The 18,760-nt window shown below is 49.9% G+C and overlaps 1 protein-coding gene across 4 annotated transcripts in view; it reads left to right on the top strand.

The window, feature by feature from the left end:
• The window catches only part of LOC114853171 (sodium channel protein type 4 subunit alpha-like), a 69,682-nt gene that overhangs the window by 6,628 nt on the left and 44,294 nt on the right, over window positions 1-18,760 (top strand). For 3 of the 4 annotated variants that reach the window (XM_029146215.3, XM_055508069.1, XM_029146213.3), the window contains exons 2-9: window positions 5,554-5,718; window positions 5,792-5,935; window positions 7,365-7,483; window positions 9,470-9,559; window positions 9,874-10,002; window positions 13,730-13,821; window positions 14,918-15,160; window positions 18,264-18,327. In XM_029146215.3, the coding sequence (XP_029002048.1) occupies window positions 5,596-5,718; window positions 5,792-5,935; window positions 7,365-7,483; window positions 9,470-9,559; window positions 9,874-10,002; window positions 13,730-13,821; window positions 14,918-15,160; window positions 18,264-18,327 (1,004 nt within the window). In that variant the 5' untranslated portion in view covers window positions 5,554-5,595. Of the gene's footprint in view, window positions 1-5,553; window positions 5,719-5,791; window positions 5,936-7,364; window positions 7,484-9,469; window positions 9,560-9,873; window positions 10,003-13,300; window positions 13,393-13,729; window positions 13,822-14,917; window positions 15,161-18,263; window positions 18,328-18,760 lie in introns of all 4 variants that reach the window. The other variant, XM_029146214.3, reaches the window with a different exon arrangement.

The following is an 18,760-nucleotide window of genomic DNA, read 5'->3' as shown; positions in this document are numbered from 1 at the left end:
CCCTGTGGTTGCCAGGTCGGCTTGTGGTTGCCAGGTTTGAAGTTATCATCTCTGCATTCTTGTTGTGAACAAACAGTTGCAGAGAGTGGAGCTGCTTGCCAGGCTTTTGTTTATTCCCCCCTCACTGTTTCAGGGTCACACATACACACACACACACACACACAAACACACACACACAGGCTGACGACTCGCAGTCAAACTGAAGAAATCTGCATTTTCATAGCTGCCTCTGAACACGATGGTGCTAATTACCCACGATGCCGTCTGTCTTGTGTGTGTGTGTGTGTGTGTGTATGTGTGTGTCCTCTTGGGAGAGTTGTTCTCCAAAATCAGCAGCTGATGACAGAGAAGCTTTTGGCTGATTCAAGACGTCCTCTTAAGGCTCCACTCGGCATTTTTCCTTCATCTTTTTGTTTTTAATTCATGGATTTTCATTTTTTTTTCATTCTCCACTTTACTCGTTTAGTTTTTGCTTCTTCCTCGTTTTGTTTTTTACTGTATGTGAGTTTTGTTGGTCTGCACGTTGACTCTTTTCTCCTGTAGTTGTCTTTGACTCGTCTGGTCCCCCCCCCCCCCCCCCCTCTCTCTCCCCCCACCTTCATCTGCTCCGTCCATCGGCCGGACGCTTCTTGGATCTTTTCCCGCCTGCTGATTGGCTGAGGGCAAGGAGCCACAGGTGTCTGACTCCTCTGCGTCCACGTCCTCCTGATTTTTGATTTCCCCTGTGACTCCGTGTGTTTGTGTCTAATTAAAGCTGCGGTTCAGCCGACAGACAGACCAGGACAGTTGTGGTTCAGACTCCAGACTCTTCTTCTTCTTCTTCTCGTTGCTGCCAACAGATTCAAAGAGCTTCCTGTGTCTTTCTGGAATCAGACCCTCGCACGCGACAAGCAAGGACACATAGCTTTCTATTCCTGAGTGAATCTCTTGTGTCACCTGTTGTGTTGGCTGCTGAATTCAGCTACTCATTTATTCACAATCCTCCCGCTGATGTTCGCATCATGTTATTGTTTGCTTCACAGCCTCTCTGTGTGAACCATGTGAAGTTAGCGTATAAACGGCCACGTGCTGCACGCCCGTCGGCCCAGTTCACCGTCATCGCCGGGCCTGTTCCGAGGAGTTGTCGGCTCGACAGCTGCAGCCTGACGCATGTTTCCTTCAGTTTTAATTTCACATGGTCACTGTCGCGACGGAGGCGATAAAAAATACAGCGTCAAAATGTGACGATAACGAGAATTTAATCAACACGGAGGAAAGTAGGAACGGAACGAAGGGTTGGAAGATTGAAGAGCAGACAAATGTAATGGGTGACCACAAAACCAACCAAACCCAATGAGTTTCATTTTCAGTGCTTTGGACCATGTGCCTCCACTGGTACCAGTGACCAGTCATTCATCCTGGTGGAGGTTGATGCAGAGACAGGGGTCCTAAGATGAAGAGGAAAGGAATGAGTAGAGAGGGATGGAAGGACGCAAGGAAAGGAACAAGGATGTGAAGAACAAAGGCTGAGGGAAGAATGGAGGTGGGTTCCTGCGGATCAGCACCGTGGACACTGATGTTGGTCGTGTCCAGTCCCAGCAGGCGAGCATGCGAATGCTGTGACGGCGGCAGGTCATAATCTTCCTGTTGGGCTTTGGCGGCGAGGCTAGAGCACTCGCTGAGCTAATGAGTCAGGTTGGCTCAGTGTGAGGAGCCTGAGCAACAACAATGAAGCAACCACTGGCAGTCAGAACCGATCCGTCAACCCGCCGAGGAGCCAAGCAGGAGAAAAGCACCTTCAGCAGCAGACTGATCCGACTGCCTGTGACGGGCCGGAACACAGGAAGTAGAGCAGAGAAACGGCGTCCGTGCTCGCTTCACTGAGGGAACAACCTCTAAGGTTCTCGGGCCGGTCACCTTCGACCCGGCTCGGTTGGTTCTGGTGCGAGTCCATACGGTACTGCTGTATGTGCAGCCTCGTGTGACCTAGTTGATGGAGCCAGTAGAACTATCCGAATCGGAGAGCTCGGCACCGCGGTGGGCTGACGCACGCAGGCGGCTGCTGCCGCCCACCGTCCTCTGCCAGCTCGCCTTGGCTCGCTGCCTGGTATCACTGAATCATTTCCTCCGTCCGTCGCTGTGACAAAATGTGTTTTCTCCTCTCAGGCTAATTGAATTGAAGGTGCTGCATATTCACTGGTGCTGCTGCCGGACGGCGCCGGCCTCTTAGGACGAGGTTTTGGCTCTACATCACCCGCTGTGACAGGACCCTGTGCTTTTAGAGCGGAGCTAAAGAGCTGATGCGATTAGTCCTGAGTGATGCTACATCTGCTGAAGGCTGCTCCCCTTCACCCTCATCTGTTTGATACCAGGATGTTCGGTGACAAAAATAGACGGAGCACAAGGAGTTGAAATGTTAATCAAGCCACAGGACGAGAGTGGTTGTCGTCCAGAGGCGGAGCGTCCACGTCCACATCCACTCTGAAGGAAGTCAGTTATTTACTGTAGCTGAAGAAACCTAATGACACAAAGCAAAGACAGAGACAAACTTCAAAACCATCATTTTAAACTGAAGTAAATGCAGTAAAACAGGAACTGCGACATATGTAATCTGAACATAATGAAAATGAATTTGCTTTATTTTCTTTATTTTGACATAAAATGTACAGGTCGAGGAGTTAGAGAAATAGAGAAATTGTCATAAAAACCTTATTGTATTTTAAACTGTAACTTATTCACAAACCTAACAAGTGAAGCTTAAAACAAAAGGAGGCTGTGGCTCAAACCACAGCTGGATGAAGAATGACAAGAGAACAGACAGTGTGCCCATGGAACCAGCGGAACCAAAGCCAGCGTCATGAACTGGACCGCAGACGTCCTGCTTCCTGTGAGTCCGTCCTGGGGCGACGCTGCGTCCTCTGTGTTGGTGATGTGACCCAGAAACTCATCGCGCTCTGTTTCGCAACGTCGTCTGTAGTTAAACTCCATCTGCTGCCACATCCGAGCGTCTCGCTCTGTGTTGGAGTGAATTAAAGTTTCAGTCTGCCCCTCAGCCAAACAGCAGCCAAATTAGGAGGAAGCTGCTTCCTTCAAGGTTACGTCCACTAACAACATCGCTTCTAAACATGATTAGCACAGATGTAGATCCGTAGTATGGGTCGAGGAGGGAAACTAGGAAAGGTTGGAGCGTGAAGGAAGGAAAGGAGGTAAGGAGGTGAGGAGGAAGGAACTGCTGCCACATTCAGTGTCATGAATCATTCATACAACAAGTGTGTGTGACAGATTTAAGAAAAGGCTTTACACGTCTCAGAGCAGGAGCTGACAGCGAGAATGGGCTCGCAGAGGTCCAGTTTTAGGTTCTGACTGTTTCCAGAAGTACTGGGTTTATAGCTGAGCATCTGAGCAATGTCTCCTGAATCTGAAGGTGAGATCTGAAGGTGTAACTTCAGTAGCAACAAGGTTTGGTTCAGAACCAAAGAACCCGAAGCAAAGCGTTGCCCATCCAGCCTCACTGGACAGAACCAGACCAATGGAAAGACGTGAGCTGGTTCTGTCACGTCTGTGTTATCAAACAATAAGGTGACATGTACGTGACCAGAACCAGAACCAATCACACTCGTCAAGACCTGCTGTTCTTCAAATACGTGTGATCAGAAACCAGAGCTGGAAGCTACTTTGATGTGGGGACACGCACACACACACACACACACACACACACACACACACGCACACACACGCACACACACACACACACACACACACACACACACACACACACACACACACACACACACACACACACTCTCCCCAGAAATCAGATTTGGGAGTTGAGAGGAATAAACCTGTGACGGCTTGAAAAACGAGGCCTGTCCAATCATTCAATTAGGTCCCGAAGCAGATGGTCACACACACACACACACACACACACACACACACACACCTGTTACTTTGTCAGCCTTGTGTGTGTAATCCTATCGTCAGCTCTGTAACTCAATGCTCATCGCTCTGTTTCCAACTCCTAATGAGACACTATTGTCTCCCTGCACTTTATTACCTGTGCATCCCATAATAGCCACTTCCTGCGTGTGTCTCTGTTTTATGCCAGCCCTCCTGCTGGTTGAGGTTTGACACCCGAACATGACGCATCTCGTTAGTTCCTGATACGTCATTATCAGCTGATTGAGGGGAGTGTGGGGTCGCGTCTCTGATGGTTTAAGGTTGTGTTTCTGACAGTGTGGGGTCGTGTCTCTGTGTCTTTATGTCTCTGATGGTGTGGGGTCGTGTCTCTGACAATATGGGGTTGTGTCTCTGTGTCTCTAGTGGTGTGGGGTCATGTCTCTGATGGTTTAAGGTTGTATCTCTGACACTGTGGGTTGTGTCTCTGTGTCTCTGACAGTGTGGGGTTGTGTCTCTGTGTCTCTGACAGTGTGGGGTTGTGTCTCTGGTGTCCCTCAGGGCCCTGTTCAGGCTGATTGCTGCTCGTTTCACCCGTCTAAGCGGTTGCTGATGAGCGAGGTTAAGCCGTGGGACGGTCCTGAGCTGAAGAAGCCGCTCAATCACAGATCTGACCCACCCTTACAGATACTCAAGGCTCTCGAATCAAACGCTCCTCATCTCATGATTCTAAATATGCTCAACAGTCATCCAATAGTTTGACCATCATCATCAGGAGGCCTGATCTTTTTAGGCATATCCACAATCTGAGCTCTGTTTATTTCTGACAGAACATTGAGCCTCCACCTGCCTAGACTCTGTCTCATTGAGCTACATCATTCTGTTCTACATATGACGGTTCTACGTAACTCGGTTCTACGTGGCGCTGTTGTACGTGACTCTGTTCTATGTAACACTGTTCTACCTTACTGTTTTATGTAACACGGTCCTATGTAACGCGGTTTTACATCACTCTGTTCTACATCACTCTGTTTCACTTCACTTTGTTCTACATAAGACGGTCCTATCTAACACTGTTCTAAATCAGACGTTACGCTGTTCTTCGTTACCCTGTTGTACGTGACTCTGTTCTACGTGACTCGGTCCTACATAATGCTGTTCTACATTACTGTTCTATGTAACACGGTTCTACGTTACTCTGTCGTACATTAGACGGCCCTATGTAACATAGTTTTACATCACTCTGTCTAGCGCTGTTTTAAGTGACTCTGTTCTACATCACTGTTCTACGTCATTCTGTGTAGGGTTGTTTTATGTGGCTCTGTTCTACGTGACTGTTCTACATTCCACTGTTCTACGCCACTCTGTGTAACGCTGTTCTACGTAATGCTGTTCTATGTAATGCTTATCTACGTCACTGTTCTACGTCACGCTGTTCTACGTGACTCTGTTCTACATCACTGTTCTACATCACTCTTCTGTGTCACTCTGTTCTGCGTAACACTGTCCTACGAAACGCTGTCCTACGGAACGCTGTCCTACGGAACGCTGTCCTACGTCCCTTGTGTGTTTAGCGCTAGAACCCTTCCAGTAACGCTTCAACAACTAATACAGAGTTTCTATCCAGATGTTGACTGATGTTCTGCTGTTGATTCTGACCTGGTTCTCCTGTGTTCTCAGCTGGTGCACTGGGCCAGTCAGCAGCAGGATCAGGATGAGAAGATGGCTGGCTGTGTGTTTCCAATGGGACCAGAGAGCTTTCAGCGCTTCACGCCGGACTCCCTGGCGGCCATCGAGCAGCGCATCGCCCAGGAGGAGGCCCGACGCCACAAACACTACCAGGAGGTAACGCCGACACCAGCACCAGCACCAGCGCGTCAGCACAGCAGGGCTTAGAGTGACGCTGTCTCTGTGTTAGGACCTGGGTGACGTGGAGGTTCTCCGGCCTCGGGCCGACCTGGAGGCAGGAAAACAGCTGCCGCGCATTTTTGCCGACATCCCATCGCACCTGGTGGGCGTTCCCCTGGAAGACATCGACCCGTACTACTTCAAAGACCACAGGGTAGGTCACACCCTCCCTCCCACTCCATTAGCCTACTTCACTGCACAGAGAGGGAGTGGACCGACTGTGGGGGAGAGAGTGGGGAAGGGAGGGGGTCTCTTTCTCTCTCTGTTTATGCTCGGTGACTTGCATCATCTCATTTCATACCTGAAGATCCAAACAGTGTGTTCTGTCCTCCACGACAAAGAGACTTTTAACTCCCTCCGTGTGTGTTGTACCTTTTTTCTATTCTATTTCCTATAAAAGCACAAATGACCCCAGACGTTAACAATGATCCAAAGCAGGTGTGAATAGATACACACAACAGCAACAACTGCTCAGTAAATCAGTGGTGCAGGTGTGAAACAGTTAAAAAATGATTGAGTAATGGAATAAACCCTGAATGTTCAGATCACAGGACTCAGGTTTATAGAAGCAGAACCTAGTCCAGCTCCAGCAGAACCGGGTTGGGGCTGGGCGGCTTCAGCTGCTGGAGGTCGACTAATTATAGCACATATCAATGAGATACGTTGGAGAATGGAGGTACAGAGCGTCCTGCTGATAACGCCTTTAATCAGTGTGAACATTTAAAATAAGAGCGAGGAAGAAAACAAACCAAGAAGCGAGTCCCTTTTCTCCATCTGCTCGTTGTGTCTCTCTCTGGGGGCAGCTTCCTCCTCATCCTCATCCTCTCTTCAGCTCAGGTGCGTTTGCTTCCTCTGGGTTTAAACAACCTTCCACACACATCAGACTCCACCGTCTGTGTTTGTTGTGTTCTAGTTTGGGGGCTGAACCAGAAAACCAACAGCTCCCAGTCTGTTCTGACCACAAAGGTCTGAAGCCACAGGAAAATAAAAGCTGCCACTGAGGTGAAGGTTTTTTCCTGCCTTAATGCAGCTGATGGATTTATTAACCATTACAAATCCAGAACAAATGCTTTTACATCACTAATGAGCCTTAATTATTAATGCACTACCTTTTTATAACATGTTACTCTGTTGGAGGACAAGAATCCGGACCAAGATCCACAAAAAATCATTTATACAGGTTCTAATATGAGACTGAAAGTTCATATACTGTAAGAAGAACTTTAGAGAGCGTGACGTTTAAAATCTGGGTTTAACAGCAATTACATCAAATAACAGGACGTTACAAACACATGCTGATTGATTTGTTAAAGATGTAAAGAAATAATTTATTAGCTATAAGTAGTTGTTAATTATTGATGGACCTTTACAACTGGTGGTTCCTAAATGTCTCGGCACTGATGGATCGGAGCTGCAGCAGCGTCGGCTTTGATCCACGTCGTGTCCTTCAGCGAGTTGTTAAAAGCTTCTGACTGTTAAAAACCTTTCAGCACTTCAGTCTGAAGCTTCCTGTAACAGGTCACGGGTCACCGGTCTCTGCTGGACTCTGCTGGTTCTGATCCTGTTTGCTCTCTGTGTTGCAGACCTTCATAGTCCTGAACAAGGGGAAGGCCATCTTCCGCTTCAGTGCCACATCGGCTCTCTACATCTTCAGCCCCTTCCACCCCATCCGCAGGATCGCCATCAAGATCCTGGTCCACTCATATCCTGCTGCACAGTACCGGGTTAGGGTCCGATGGACCACTGTGGGGTGTCTGTTAAAATGAAATGTTGAATTCCTGCATCTGCTCTCAGTGCCTCATCAGCTGGCTCATAGGCTTCAGATGCGTTGTCGTGGTAACCCAGACTGGGCCGTCAATCAGATCATAGGTTCTAATGTAAACACTGGATATTTGTAGAGTCAGGACTGATCCAAGTGAAATCATCTCAGTGATTCTAGGACCAAACAGGTTCAGACAACCGGCAACGCTGTTTGGACCGGTTCTGGATGTGACAGCTGGATCCTTCCAGACTGTTTGAGTCAAGGCTCCAGCTGTGAGTCTCTGCGCCGGTCTCTGCGCCATTTGTCCCGCGCTGACCAGACGACAAACCCACATGACAGATATGACTTCACACCCAAAGCTCGGCCACCTCCCTCGGACACCCCCCCCCCCCCCCCCCACCTCACACTTGCCTATTTTTACCACGGCTGGTGCTGAGAGATGTCGGACACGCTGCCGTTGTCCGGGGGATGAGTGGGAGCAGAGGTCGGCGGCGGAGGTGTGGCTCGGTAGATGTGTTGTGTGTGTGTGTGGAGTCCGACTGGTGGTGGCGAAGTGTTCATCTGCGTATGAGCGATTTTATAAGTGCGTGTGTGTGATCCAGTGAGTTCTGGCCCTCTGCCCGACCACGCTGGCGCCACAGTGACACAAACACCATCACACACAAACCGGACTGATAACCTAGAACAAGAACTCTGTGCCCTGAGTCTGGTCTGTGCTGGGACTACGTTTCCCACAAGGCTTTGCACATGAGGTTCTGGAGGAGCTGCACGCTGGGTGTGGTGCCGCTGGTCGGATGTGTCACTGGTTCAGATGCCTTACAAAAAAAAAGAAAGAAAAAGTCTTTGAAAAGAACACACTGAATTTCTAACTTCTAACTGAAAGGCGCCAGTGAGTAAAAGGAGGATTTGGGTAATAGTAACACTTATGTGCAGGGGAATTAAATTCACAGCTTTCACCGGTTTAAAAGTTTTACAGCTGATGCTGTGAGGCGTTCAGGCGCCGTGGGTGAAGCCGGCCCTCAGAGAGCTCAGGCTAAAGCAGGGAGTGTGGCAGCAGGAAAGCCAGGGCGCCCCGGGCGAGGACGGCGGATCCCGCGGTGGGAGTGGGAGGTGTAATGACTTCGCCGCTACGGTGGCCTGGGAGCTCCACGCCGGCAGCCCTGTCATTACGCCACAATTAGCTCCCGGCTCCGCGGGGGGCGTCTGCGTTGTTTGTCGATCGCTAACCGTGTTATCTCGCCGCCCGCCGCTGCGCTGCAGCAGCAGCAGCATCACAGTCGACAATTACCTCCGCTCCGGCAACTTTCAGCTGGAGTTTGGGCCACTTTCACTCGGGGAGTTTGTTCCTCCGCCAAATTACAATAATTATGATTCATTTATAGACGTGATTGACAGCTGAGCGAGGTTCCCAACATGCAGGTGAAAGTGATATTTAGCCTGCCCTGCTCCCCATTATGTGATGATTAGACGGCAGCGGCTGTTAATGGCATATTAATCTGACGCTTCCATGCTAACCCGGCGCAGCCTGTTCGGCTCTAATGGGGATTCAGTGGAAGGGCTTTTAAATCAAGCTTGTGTAAAAATCCCTTTGCACAAACTCAAAGAGGCTCTTTTGGATTTCAGGTGTTTGGCTGTTACTTTCCAGAGCCACAAAAGCTCGACTTTCTCCGTCTGCCGTTTTACTTTTCACTGGAGCTGCTGCTCTTCTCCAGGCTGGGCCATAAACCACAGGAGCGGTGCCTCCTTCCTGCCAGCCTCACCCTCCTTTACCTGAGGTTATCGCAGGTCGCAGAGCCCTGACACCGGCTGACAGAGGCTCACGCCCAGATGGGTTTAAGTCTGTACATTTCTTCACATGGAGCTAAATCTATTTGTATAAACACTGATCGACCCGTTTGTCCAGAGAAATGTCCTTAACCTGCTCACGTTGTTCAGCCTGTTCATCATGTGCACCATCCTGACCAACTGTTGCTTCATGGCCATGTCGGAGCCGGCGTACTGGGCCAAATACCTGGAGTAAGTACTTCTTCGCTTGAGCGTGTTGGAATGTAAATATTTCACCTCTGGCTTCCAGCTGTGTTTAGGCCTCAGCGGCTGCGCTGACGTGACTGACTCGCTGCCTCCTGTCTGTCTGTCTTCGTACGCTTGAGTTGAGTCCTGTTGGGTCAAACTTGTTTCTGGGGACAGAATGAATAAGTGAAGGATGTTCGTCTGAGTCGAGGCTCTGCTGCTCTTATGAATATTCCCTCTGCATCTCTAGCTCCTCCATCTCTCTTCTCTGCCTTACTGATCCCTTTGTTTGTTCCTCACCAACCTTCTCTCCCTCCCAGGTACACCTTCACAGGTATCTACACGTTCGAGTCCCTCATTAAGATCCTGGCCAGGGGGTTCTGTTTGGGCCCCTTCACCTTCCTGAGGGACCCCTGGAACTGGCTGGACTTCAGCGTCATCGTCATGGCGTGAGTCACACACACTCAGTAACTCTGAACATGAATATGTGCTTAAAAACGGCCCGAGAGCTTAACAGTGTGAAACAGGTGGCACCAGCTGTGTCCGTCACCTTTTAGCGTCCCCCTACAAACACGCAGTTGTCTGCTGATTCCCAGCTGGTTCCTGGTGACTCATGAATAACAGCTGACGTGTTACTTGTGGCGCTGGGTCCTCGTCAGATCTAAGCTAGCTGTCGTCATGTGATGGACTACGTTTTCCAGTTAGGGCACTGAAACGGTACGCAGACTTGCGGACCTGCAGGTGAAGGAGGCCATGAGGCTGGTTCTGTGAGTTGACTGGAGCCTCGGTTCAGCTCAGTGGAGGCTTCTGTTACAGGAGAGGCCCGCTGGTTATGAGCTGTAGGCCGTAGACGTAGCAGCTGGTCACACAGCAGATTCAGGGAGTTAACCTGATTTATTTCTCTTTGATGGCTTCACCGCTTAAGCTTCTCTGTGACAACCAGCTTCTGTGTTTAGACACTGTACACTGAATATTGCAGAGTTATTTTCCTTATGGGATAGTTTGAAACCGAAACACAGCGGCTTTATCCTCTGATGCAAAGTAACACCACATTTACCGTGAGCAAACCTCCCGTTACTCCTCCTAACGAGGCGTCCGGTCCTCAGTGGAGTCGTCTCAGCAGCACAGCTGAGGAAGGACAGCGAAGGAGAAGGAGCCAAACAGCCGATCAGCGGCAGAGACGACTGGAGTCCATCCTGTGAAGAGTCAGTGATGAGCTGAGTGAGCGAGCTGCGTTTAGCTCCTGATTTAACGTTCTAACGCGCTGTCGTTGCTCCCGAAGCAGCAGCTGGTTATTAACAGCGTTTAGTGACTCGCTGACCTCTGCGCCCGCTGGCCTGGATCCAAACACACGGCGGCTTGTCCCGGGTCAGGACCGCGGGTGTGTGACCCTCCCATTAAAACCACATGCCGCCGGGCTGTCACACACTCGCTAGTGAAAAATGGGGGTTTCCTTCCATGCAAAGTCACCTCCACTTCCATGATTCATACAAGCAAACCCAGGTAAGAAACAATAGTGGCTCGTTTATAATGAAGAAGGCAACACCATCATCGTCTCTAAATGACTGCAGGGCGCCTTTGAAAGCACCGCGACAGATTCTCGTTTGCTCCCGTGACGCTGCTTGAAGGGAAGCAAAGGTTCTTTACGTGTCTCTGAGTGTCTCCATTAGACGCCCACTCTGCCAGCGACGCCTTGTCTTTTTGTCTCAGGCAGAAAAAGGGCCACCTGTCCACTTAGGTAATGGGCAGACTGATGGGAAATCGCTGCGGTTCGGTTTGGTTAGTGATCAGGCAGCGATCAATCATGGCCGCGGAGCGGGAGGCGTGCGGCCGGGGAAGACGAACGACGCGAATGAACCGATCGGATCGATACTTGACCCCGAGTCGCGGCTCGGAGGCGACCACATGCTGTAATGAAGCGGCGTCTCCTCTGCCGCCGCCGCTCTGCAAATTGAAACGTCTTGATGAAGGTGCCCTCCGATTGTGGGACGCTGTTGCTGCAGAATCGCATAAAACACGGCGCACGACCTGCCTCCGAATCCCAGAGGGGGAACAATGAAAGGACACGCTGACCATTAGCACACTTAAACCCCGCGTCTGCTCCAGCCATCCCCATCCTGCCCAGGCCGCTGCGCCGTTCAGATCCCAGCGGAGCCGTCTTTAAAGGAACCGGCCGTGAGCAGAACGGGCCGGGGTGAGCCTGGGGTCGGGCCGAGCCTCCGCCTCCTGCTCTGTGGGTCTCTGGGACCAGGACGGTTCCGCTGCTCATAAACTACACTCAAAGGACATGAACCTCGGAGATGTTTGGACAGAAAGGCCTGCTGACACGTCGGTGACGAAGTGTCAGCAGGTGTGTGTCCTTGAACACAGGGCCGTCCTGCGGTCAGATGGATCTTCAATATGACAGAACACATAAGTCACCTCTTCACCCTCACACACACCAGCACACACCCCGCCCCTGACACATCACCTCCCAGCTCAGCTTTATTAAAAGCAGAGTGATGGCGGCTAAATAAACACCCAGCCTGATGGATGCTCTCATCTCATTCCCATGGTAACAGGGTCCATCGGCGTCCGGCCCGTGCTGCTGCTGGTGTAATGACATGTTAATGGCCTCCCACAGAATTAAAGGAGCAACAGTTTATGTCTCCTTAGCATAATAAAGCCACCCGTAACTCATGGCTGCGCTGATTAAAACAATCTGAATTACTGCCGTGTGGAAATGAGACCTAATGGAGCAGGACATCCAGCGCCGTCACCCTTTAACCTTCGACCGCGGGTTGACTGAGCAGGCAGAGGGCGCCAACGCTGGCGGAGATGGACAGGACCAGAGCAGAACAACAAACCCACTCCAGTCCAGATTCAGAGATCATCTGCTCTTATTATAGTCTGTCTGGTATTTTTTTATTTCTTCTGATTTATCTGATGTATTTTTTCTGATTCTTTTCTTCCCACTCTGGCCTTTAGTTGTTTAACGTCCCCTCACACTGGAGCTGCTCCCAGTGAAACCTCGTGTGATTTTAAAATGATGGGACTCATTAGCTTTATGTAAAACCCGGTAAGTACAACACGCCATCAGCCAGTGCCATTAGCAGGTCTGGACTCTGTTCGCATGGTCCCACATCTATCACGCTGCAGGAACATGTGAAGTGTCTTTGCCTGACACTGGTTCCATACTGGCCGGTTCTTCCTGCATCTAAATGGCCTGCTCAGACGGCCTCCCCGTAATTCAATCAGCCTGCCAGTCAGCGCCGCTGAAATATGAGCCGTAATGGAGGGCCGTTAGCGGGATCAAGTGTCTTGATCTAACCCGGGGCCCAAAATGGCCGTCGTCACCTGGCGCCTCTGAGACTCTCACGGCCCCTTCGGCTTCGATCTAATGGCTGGACGTTCACAGCTACAGCTGCGATTATGGGCCCAATATTGTTTTATATCAAGGGCAGAAACAAAAGAGTAGATAAACATCGATTCCCGCGGAGCTGCAGGTTGTGTAACGACCTTCAGGCAGCGTGGTCACAGCCGCTGCTGGTCAGTCGAGACCCACCGCTACAAGTAACATGGCTGGTCGTCATCCCAGCAAACCAAGGCCGTAAACATCCGGTAACTTGTATTTTCTCTCCCCAGATCTGAGGTTTAATCCTCAGTTTTGGGCCTGAGCTGCTCCATCGGCTGTGAAGCAAATCAGCAGCAGATTTTCAGACTTTGCTGTGTTTGTTTTCTTGTGTTGTATGTTGACAACCACCGCAGGCTGCTAACAGAGTTTATCAAAGTAGGGAACCTGCAGGCGCTGAGAACCTTTAGAGTGCTGAGAGCGCTGAAAACCATCTCAGTCATCCCAGGTAAGGGCCGAGGGGCGCCGGCGCAGCAGCAGCTCCATGTCATCGTCATGTCCCGTCTGTGCCGTGTCGCCGTGTTCCACTCTGCGCCCCGTCGGCTGACCTCCACCTGAGCCGCAGCAAAGGAGCAGAAGGAGAAGTCACACGTGTCTGGAGTGGCATGGCGGCGACGTCAGTGTAGCTCAGTGTGACTGCACTGATTCCAGCAGGGAAGCCTGTCTGAGAACGTCTGACTTCCTCTTCTCGTCACTCGGCGTCTCCTGTTTCTCTGTCTGCTCTGCATCGTGGTCACACCCTGTGTTTGTCTGTTTCTGTGCTTCTGTCTCCCGGCTTGTTGCAGATATGTGACTGAGTTTGTGGACCTGGGTAATGTCTCAGCCTTAAGGACGTTCAGGGTGCTACGAGCCCTCAAAACCATCTCTGTCATCCCAGGTGAGAAGTGTGGTCTGGCGCTCTCCTGCTGAGCATATGCACGACGCTGCGTGGACATCAGAGGTTTAGCAGCACATTAACCCTCTGAGACACAACCACTGAACTAGTGACTGTAAGAGGTCAAACACACAGCACGAGGATTTACTGTTGTAGCCAGAATCCATCACTGTGTAATAGAAAAAACAGCAGGTGTCATTTTAAAATAACAGCAAGGACGAATCAAAGCGGGATCTTATTCATCATGGTCCATGACTCCACTTATCACCCTGGGCAGCGCCGGCCTCTCTCTGCAGGCACTTTAGCAACTGGTCCCACTTTGAAACACGACCCTAATGACAAACGATGCTTGGGTGGGACGTGATCAACACGTGACCTCCGTGACTCCCAGGGTGGTAACGAGCTGAGACCGAACGCTCAGAACGGTCAAATCAGCTGCTTCACTTCTGACCGTTCTGGAGCTGCTGGACCGAGAACACGGTCCAGTCACGTCCCCGCGCTTCGAGCAGCTCCGGTTGGTCCGGGTTCAGCCGTGTTTGGAAGGTGTCTCCCAACGCTGGCTAGCCTCTGTTTGTCTCCACACTGCGCGTTAGCATCAGCCTGTTATAATAAACTGAAACCTGGTCGACATTGTTTTAACAATGTCTGATTCATGTTGTAACAGTAGATCCCAGTAAAAACCAGTTCATTACTTCACAGACCAGTTCACCACAAAGTTTCTCATCTGTTTCTGATGAATTAAGGGAGGGTTAACGGTGTCTCTGAGCGGCTGAGGACAGTTGTCTGCTCCCTGTGTTGTACTCCTGCTGTTCTTACCGTGTGTGTGTGTGTGTGTGTGTGTGTGTGTGTGTGTGTGTGTGTGTGTGTGTGTGTGTGTGTGTGTGTGTGTGTGTGTGTGTGTGTGTGTGTGTGTGTGTGTGTGTGTGTGTGTGTGTGTGTGTGTGTGTGTGTGTGTGTGTGTGTGTGTGTGTGCGTGCGTGCGTGCGTGCGTGCGTGCGTGCGTGTGCGTGTGTGTGTGTTACCGGGGGTTTGACACACATTTAACATGAAGTCTTTGCATGTGATTCTCCGGTTAGTGTCTAACGCGTGCGTCCCTCAGGCCTGAAGACCATCGTCGGAGCTCTGATCCAGTCTGTGAAGAAGCTGGCCGACGTGATGATCCTCACCGTCTTCTGCCTGAGCGTCTTCGCCCTCATCGGCCTGCAGCTCTTCATGGGAAACCTGCGGCAGAAATGCGTCCGCAGCACGGCGCACTGCATCAACAGCACGATGTCGGACAACTCCTCCTTCTACTGCTACAACAAGCTCTGGCCCTCCCTCAAGGACTTCAGGAATGACGAGGGTGAGCAGGCACAGTTCACCAGGTTCTGTCTGAGGTTCTGTGGGGTCCAGCGGTTCTGTAGCGCTGGGTTCACAGCGTGTGATTGAACGTTTACTTCAGGCCCTTTTAGATCATGTAGAGCAATAAGAGATGCTCACATTCACAAGTTCAATGTTGGGTGAAAAACTGAAGCTTCAGTGAAGAAGTTAGTGAACAGTGAATAAATGTGCGGCCTCCTGGAGCTTAGAGCTGAAGACGAGGCTGCGACGCTGGGAGGAGGCTGCTCGAGTGTTTACTGACGTCATTCATTGCCACAGCCCCAACGTGACACTGTCCAGTCCGTTATCCCTCACTGCAGCAACACACACACACGCACACAGTTTGTCAGGGTGTCGTCCAAACACAATGTGACACATGCAGAGGTCGTGCGAGGTCAGCTGGTATACACACTATTTGACATTTGTCAGGAATGTTGAGCAGGGATCCTAATATGTGGACGCACTGTCTATATAAGCGCATAGCGAGGACGCAGCCCACACACGGTGGAGGTCAAAGGGTTAAAGAAACATTAAGACCACTGCTGTCGCATGAAACCTGAGCCTGATGTCACTACTATCATACATACTCTGTGCAGCAACGCTGTCATCTCCTCTTTCTCTCGGTTTCCTCCGTTGCTTCGTCACCTCCTCCGTCTCCTTTCATCGCGTCTCATCTCTGCTTTGTCCTTTTATTTTATGAGGCTTTTGTCTTTTTTAGCTTTGTGTTTATCTGACCCGTTTCATTTTCCCCACTTTTCTCATTTTGTGGACAAATTACATATTAGTAACAATCTGAGTGCAGATCATTTCCACACTTTTAGGGTGGAGGTCTGCAGAGAATCTCCTCATCCGCTCCTTTTTAAAGAAGCGGATGAGGAGAAATTGAGGAAGTAAAATTGAGGAAGAATTTATCTTATTATTTATCTCATTACTATGTCACATTTACAAACACAGAGATAAATCTTAATATGATCGTCAGTTTAATTTATTAATTTTAGCTGTCTTGTTGTTTTGGAAGCTGTCAGAGGTTTGAATTGAACCAGAACCAGGCTTTATGATCAGTGAGCCAGGGTTGGTCTGTCCAGAATACAGTAACAGTATAGATGAGTAGAAGCTTTGCTCCACTGTGTTTTTGCTGCGTTCGTGCCCGACTGTCTGATGTACCTCCTATTCATTCATTTACACTTTGCTTTGCCATCCATCACATCAAACAAATGTTCCCTGCAGGCCTCAGATCGACCTCTAAAAGCTGAAACCTGAGTGGAGCTGCCCGTCCTGTCCACTGGACGATCGATGCTGGACGTAGTCTAGGCTAAACACTTCTCATGTGCTGTGTTTGTTCTGGCTGGCGGCTACAGCCAGTCCCCGGCTCCCAGTTTACCACTGGTTCTGCTTGTGTGAGTGGAGCTTCTGGGCCTTTACCTCCTAACAAGCTGGGCCAGTGGTTCTTCTGAGAGTTTGATGGGTCAGAACCAGGTAAGTCGTTAGGCAGTAGAACATGAGGACTGGCCCTGTTTGATGCTGAGGCTGAAACATGGTGACTAGGTTGGTTCTTGTCCCTGAGGACATGACGGTGAGGTGTGTAATGGCTGATGAGGGTTGACTGTTTCATGTGAAGCACGTGCTGCTAGCACACTAGCTAGCTGGTACCAGTGCTAGTAGTTTCATCAGGAAGCAGATTTTTATTTAAATGTTGATGCTCTGAATGTCAAAAGGACTTGGTTGTGTACTAAATGTAAAATAACAGTTAAAATATTAGGGGTTAATTAAGTGTCTGATGCTTCAGTCAGCTAGGTGTGACGTTAACGGACGTTAACATAAGGAAAGCTTGAGTTATTAAAGCTGAACATGACCATTGGAGTGTTGATGTAAATTAATCCACAGAAGCCATTGTTCCTACTGGATCGTGAACTGAACCGATCCCCCTCCTCCACATGGGTCACGGGTACAGAACCATATACTGTAGGAGAATGTGGAGTCTGGAGAAAAGCTGCTTCCGCCGTCCCGTGGAGACGAGATCGTCTCTGGTGGCTTTGTCTGTATCACCAGCAGCCCGTGGGCTGCGAGCGTTTTACAGGAGGATTTGGGGACTTGAATGATGAACCAGGTAACGAGTGAAGTGGTGCTGCCGGCTTTGTCTAGGGAGGCGATGCCTGAGTGACTCATTTCAGCTTCATGCTTCCTTTGAGCTGGGTACAAAGCTGCAGACTTCAGACGGCTCCTGTTGGCGAGCAGGGAAGCGCTCAGACGCCTCATTACAAGTGAATGGCTCCTAAAACAAACAGGAGCCGTTTGTTGGTCAGGGGGAAAAGTTTGCTCGCGTGCAGCCTCCAGGACGGCCGGCCTCTTGGCTCGGTGACGCCTCGCTGAAGTGGGTGAAGCAGCTTCCTTTGTTTCTCCGTGCAATAAGAACACGACTCCCACTTTAATACTTACTGGAATTTACTTTTTACTCATAACAGCCAGAGTTAAGTGAGGAATAAAAGATGAGTGTCCTGAATAGATGCTCCCTGGAGGCAAATGGATGCAAATGTCAAGCCACCATCTAAGGTCACGGTTTCTCTGAACGTTGCTTCGTCCAGAGAATCCCCCGCTGCATTATGTAACGTTGACTCACAGAGCAGCAGCTTTTCACAAAATACAAAACCTGCAGCTGATGTTTTCTGTCACATCAAGGGGGGATGTTAAAGCACAGCAGGTGTCTGTCACAGCACATCCACGTTTGTCCATCATCCCAGTCGCGTGATTGAAATGGTAATTTGTCACTTGGTTGCAGACGAGCTGCCACAGGTTCTGTGGTCGGGCCGAATTGAGCTAATAGCTAATATTATATTAGTATAGTATAATACAGTACCACACACACACACACACACACACACACACACACACACACACACACACACACACACACACACACACACACACACACACACACACACACACACACAGATTAGTATGAAGGGGTGACACCCGACTCCGGACCAGCTCCACACATTAAGTTATTCCCATGGCCCAAACTTTACCTTCTTACTGCCTGAACCTGCCTCACTGGACTAAACATGGTCGTTATCCTCTTCTCCTTCTAGACAACTTCTACAAGTTGGAGGGAGCCAAGGACGCCCTGATCTGTGGGAACAGCAGCGACGCAGGGTGAGTCCACTGTTTCACCTAAAAAACACACAGATGCTCAGCTTGAAGTAGCTGAAACTGAGCAGCCGTTTTCAAGATTTATACTTAAAAGGTTCTGTCAAGAGATTTCACACAGCTGAGCCCACTGAGTTTAAAAGGGGAACTGTCAGATTGAGGTTTCAGGTTTCCATGTGTTATCTGGTCACATCAGATTGTGCCCAGGTGTTAGCGACCATCTTACCAGAAGATGTAGCTTCACAGAAGGTCAGCTTTGATGGTTTTGGAACTCGGACCTGAGTGCTTTGACTTCAGTGACAACGATGGAGCCTTGTAATTGTCTATAAAGGTTCTCATCAGCTCACGGCTAAAACAGTGAGTGTGAAACGATTTAGTTTTGTCAGTAAAGCTGTGAATACGTCAATGTTTCTTTATTTCCCAGTCACTCATCCAGCGC

This window comes from Betta splendens, chromosome 4, assembly GCF_900634795.4.
Source record: "Betta splendens chromosome 4, fBetSpl5.4, whole genome shotgun sequence".
NCBI lineage: Eukaryota > Metazoa > Chordata > Actinopteri > Anabantiformes > Osphronemidae > Betta > Betta splendens.
This window is presented reverse-complemented; position numbering and strand designations above follow the sequence as displayed.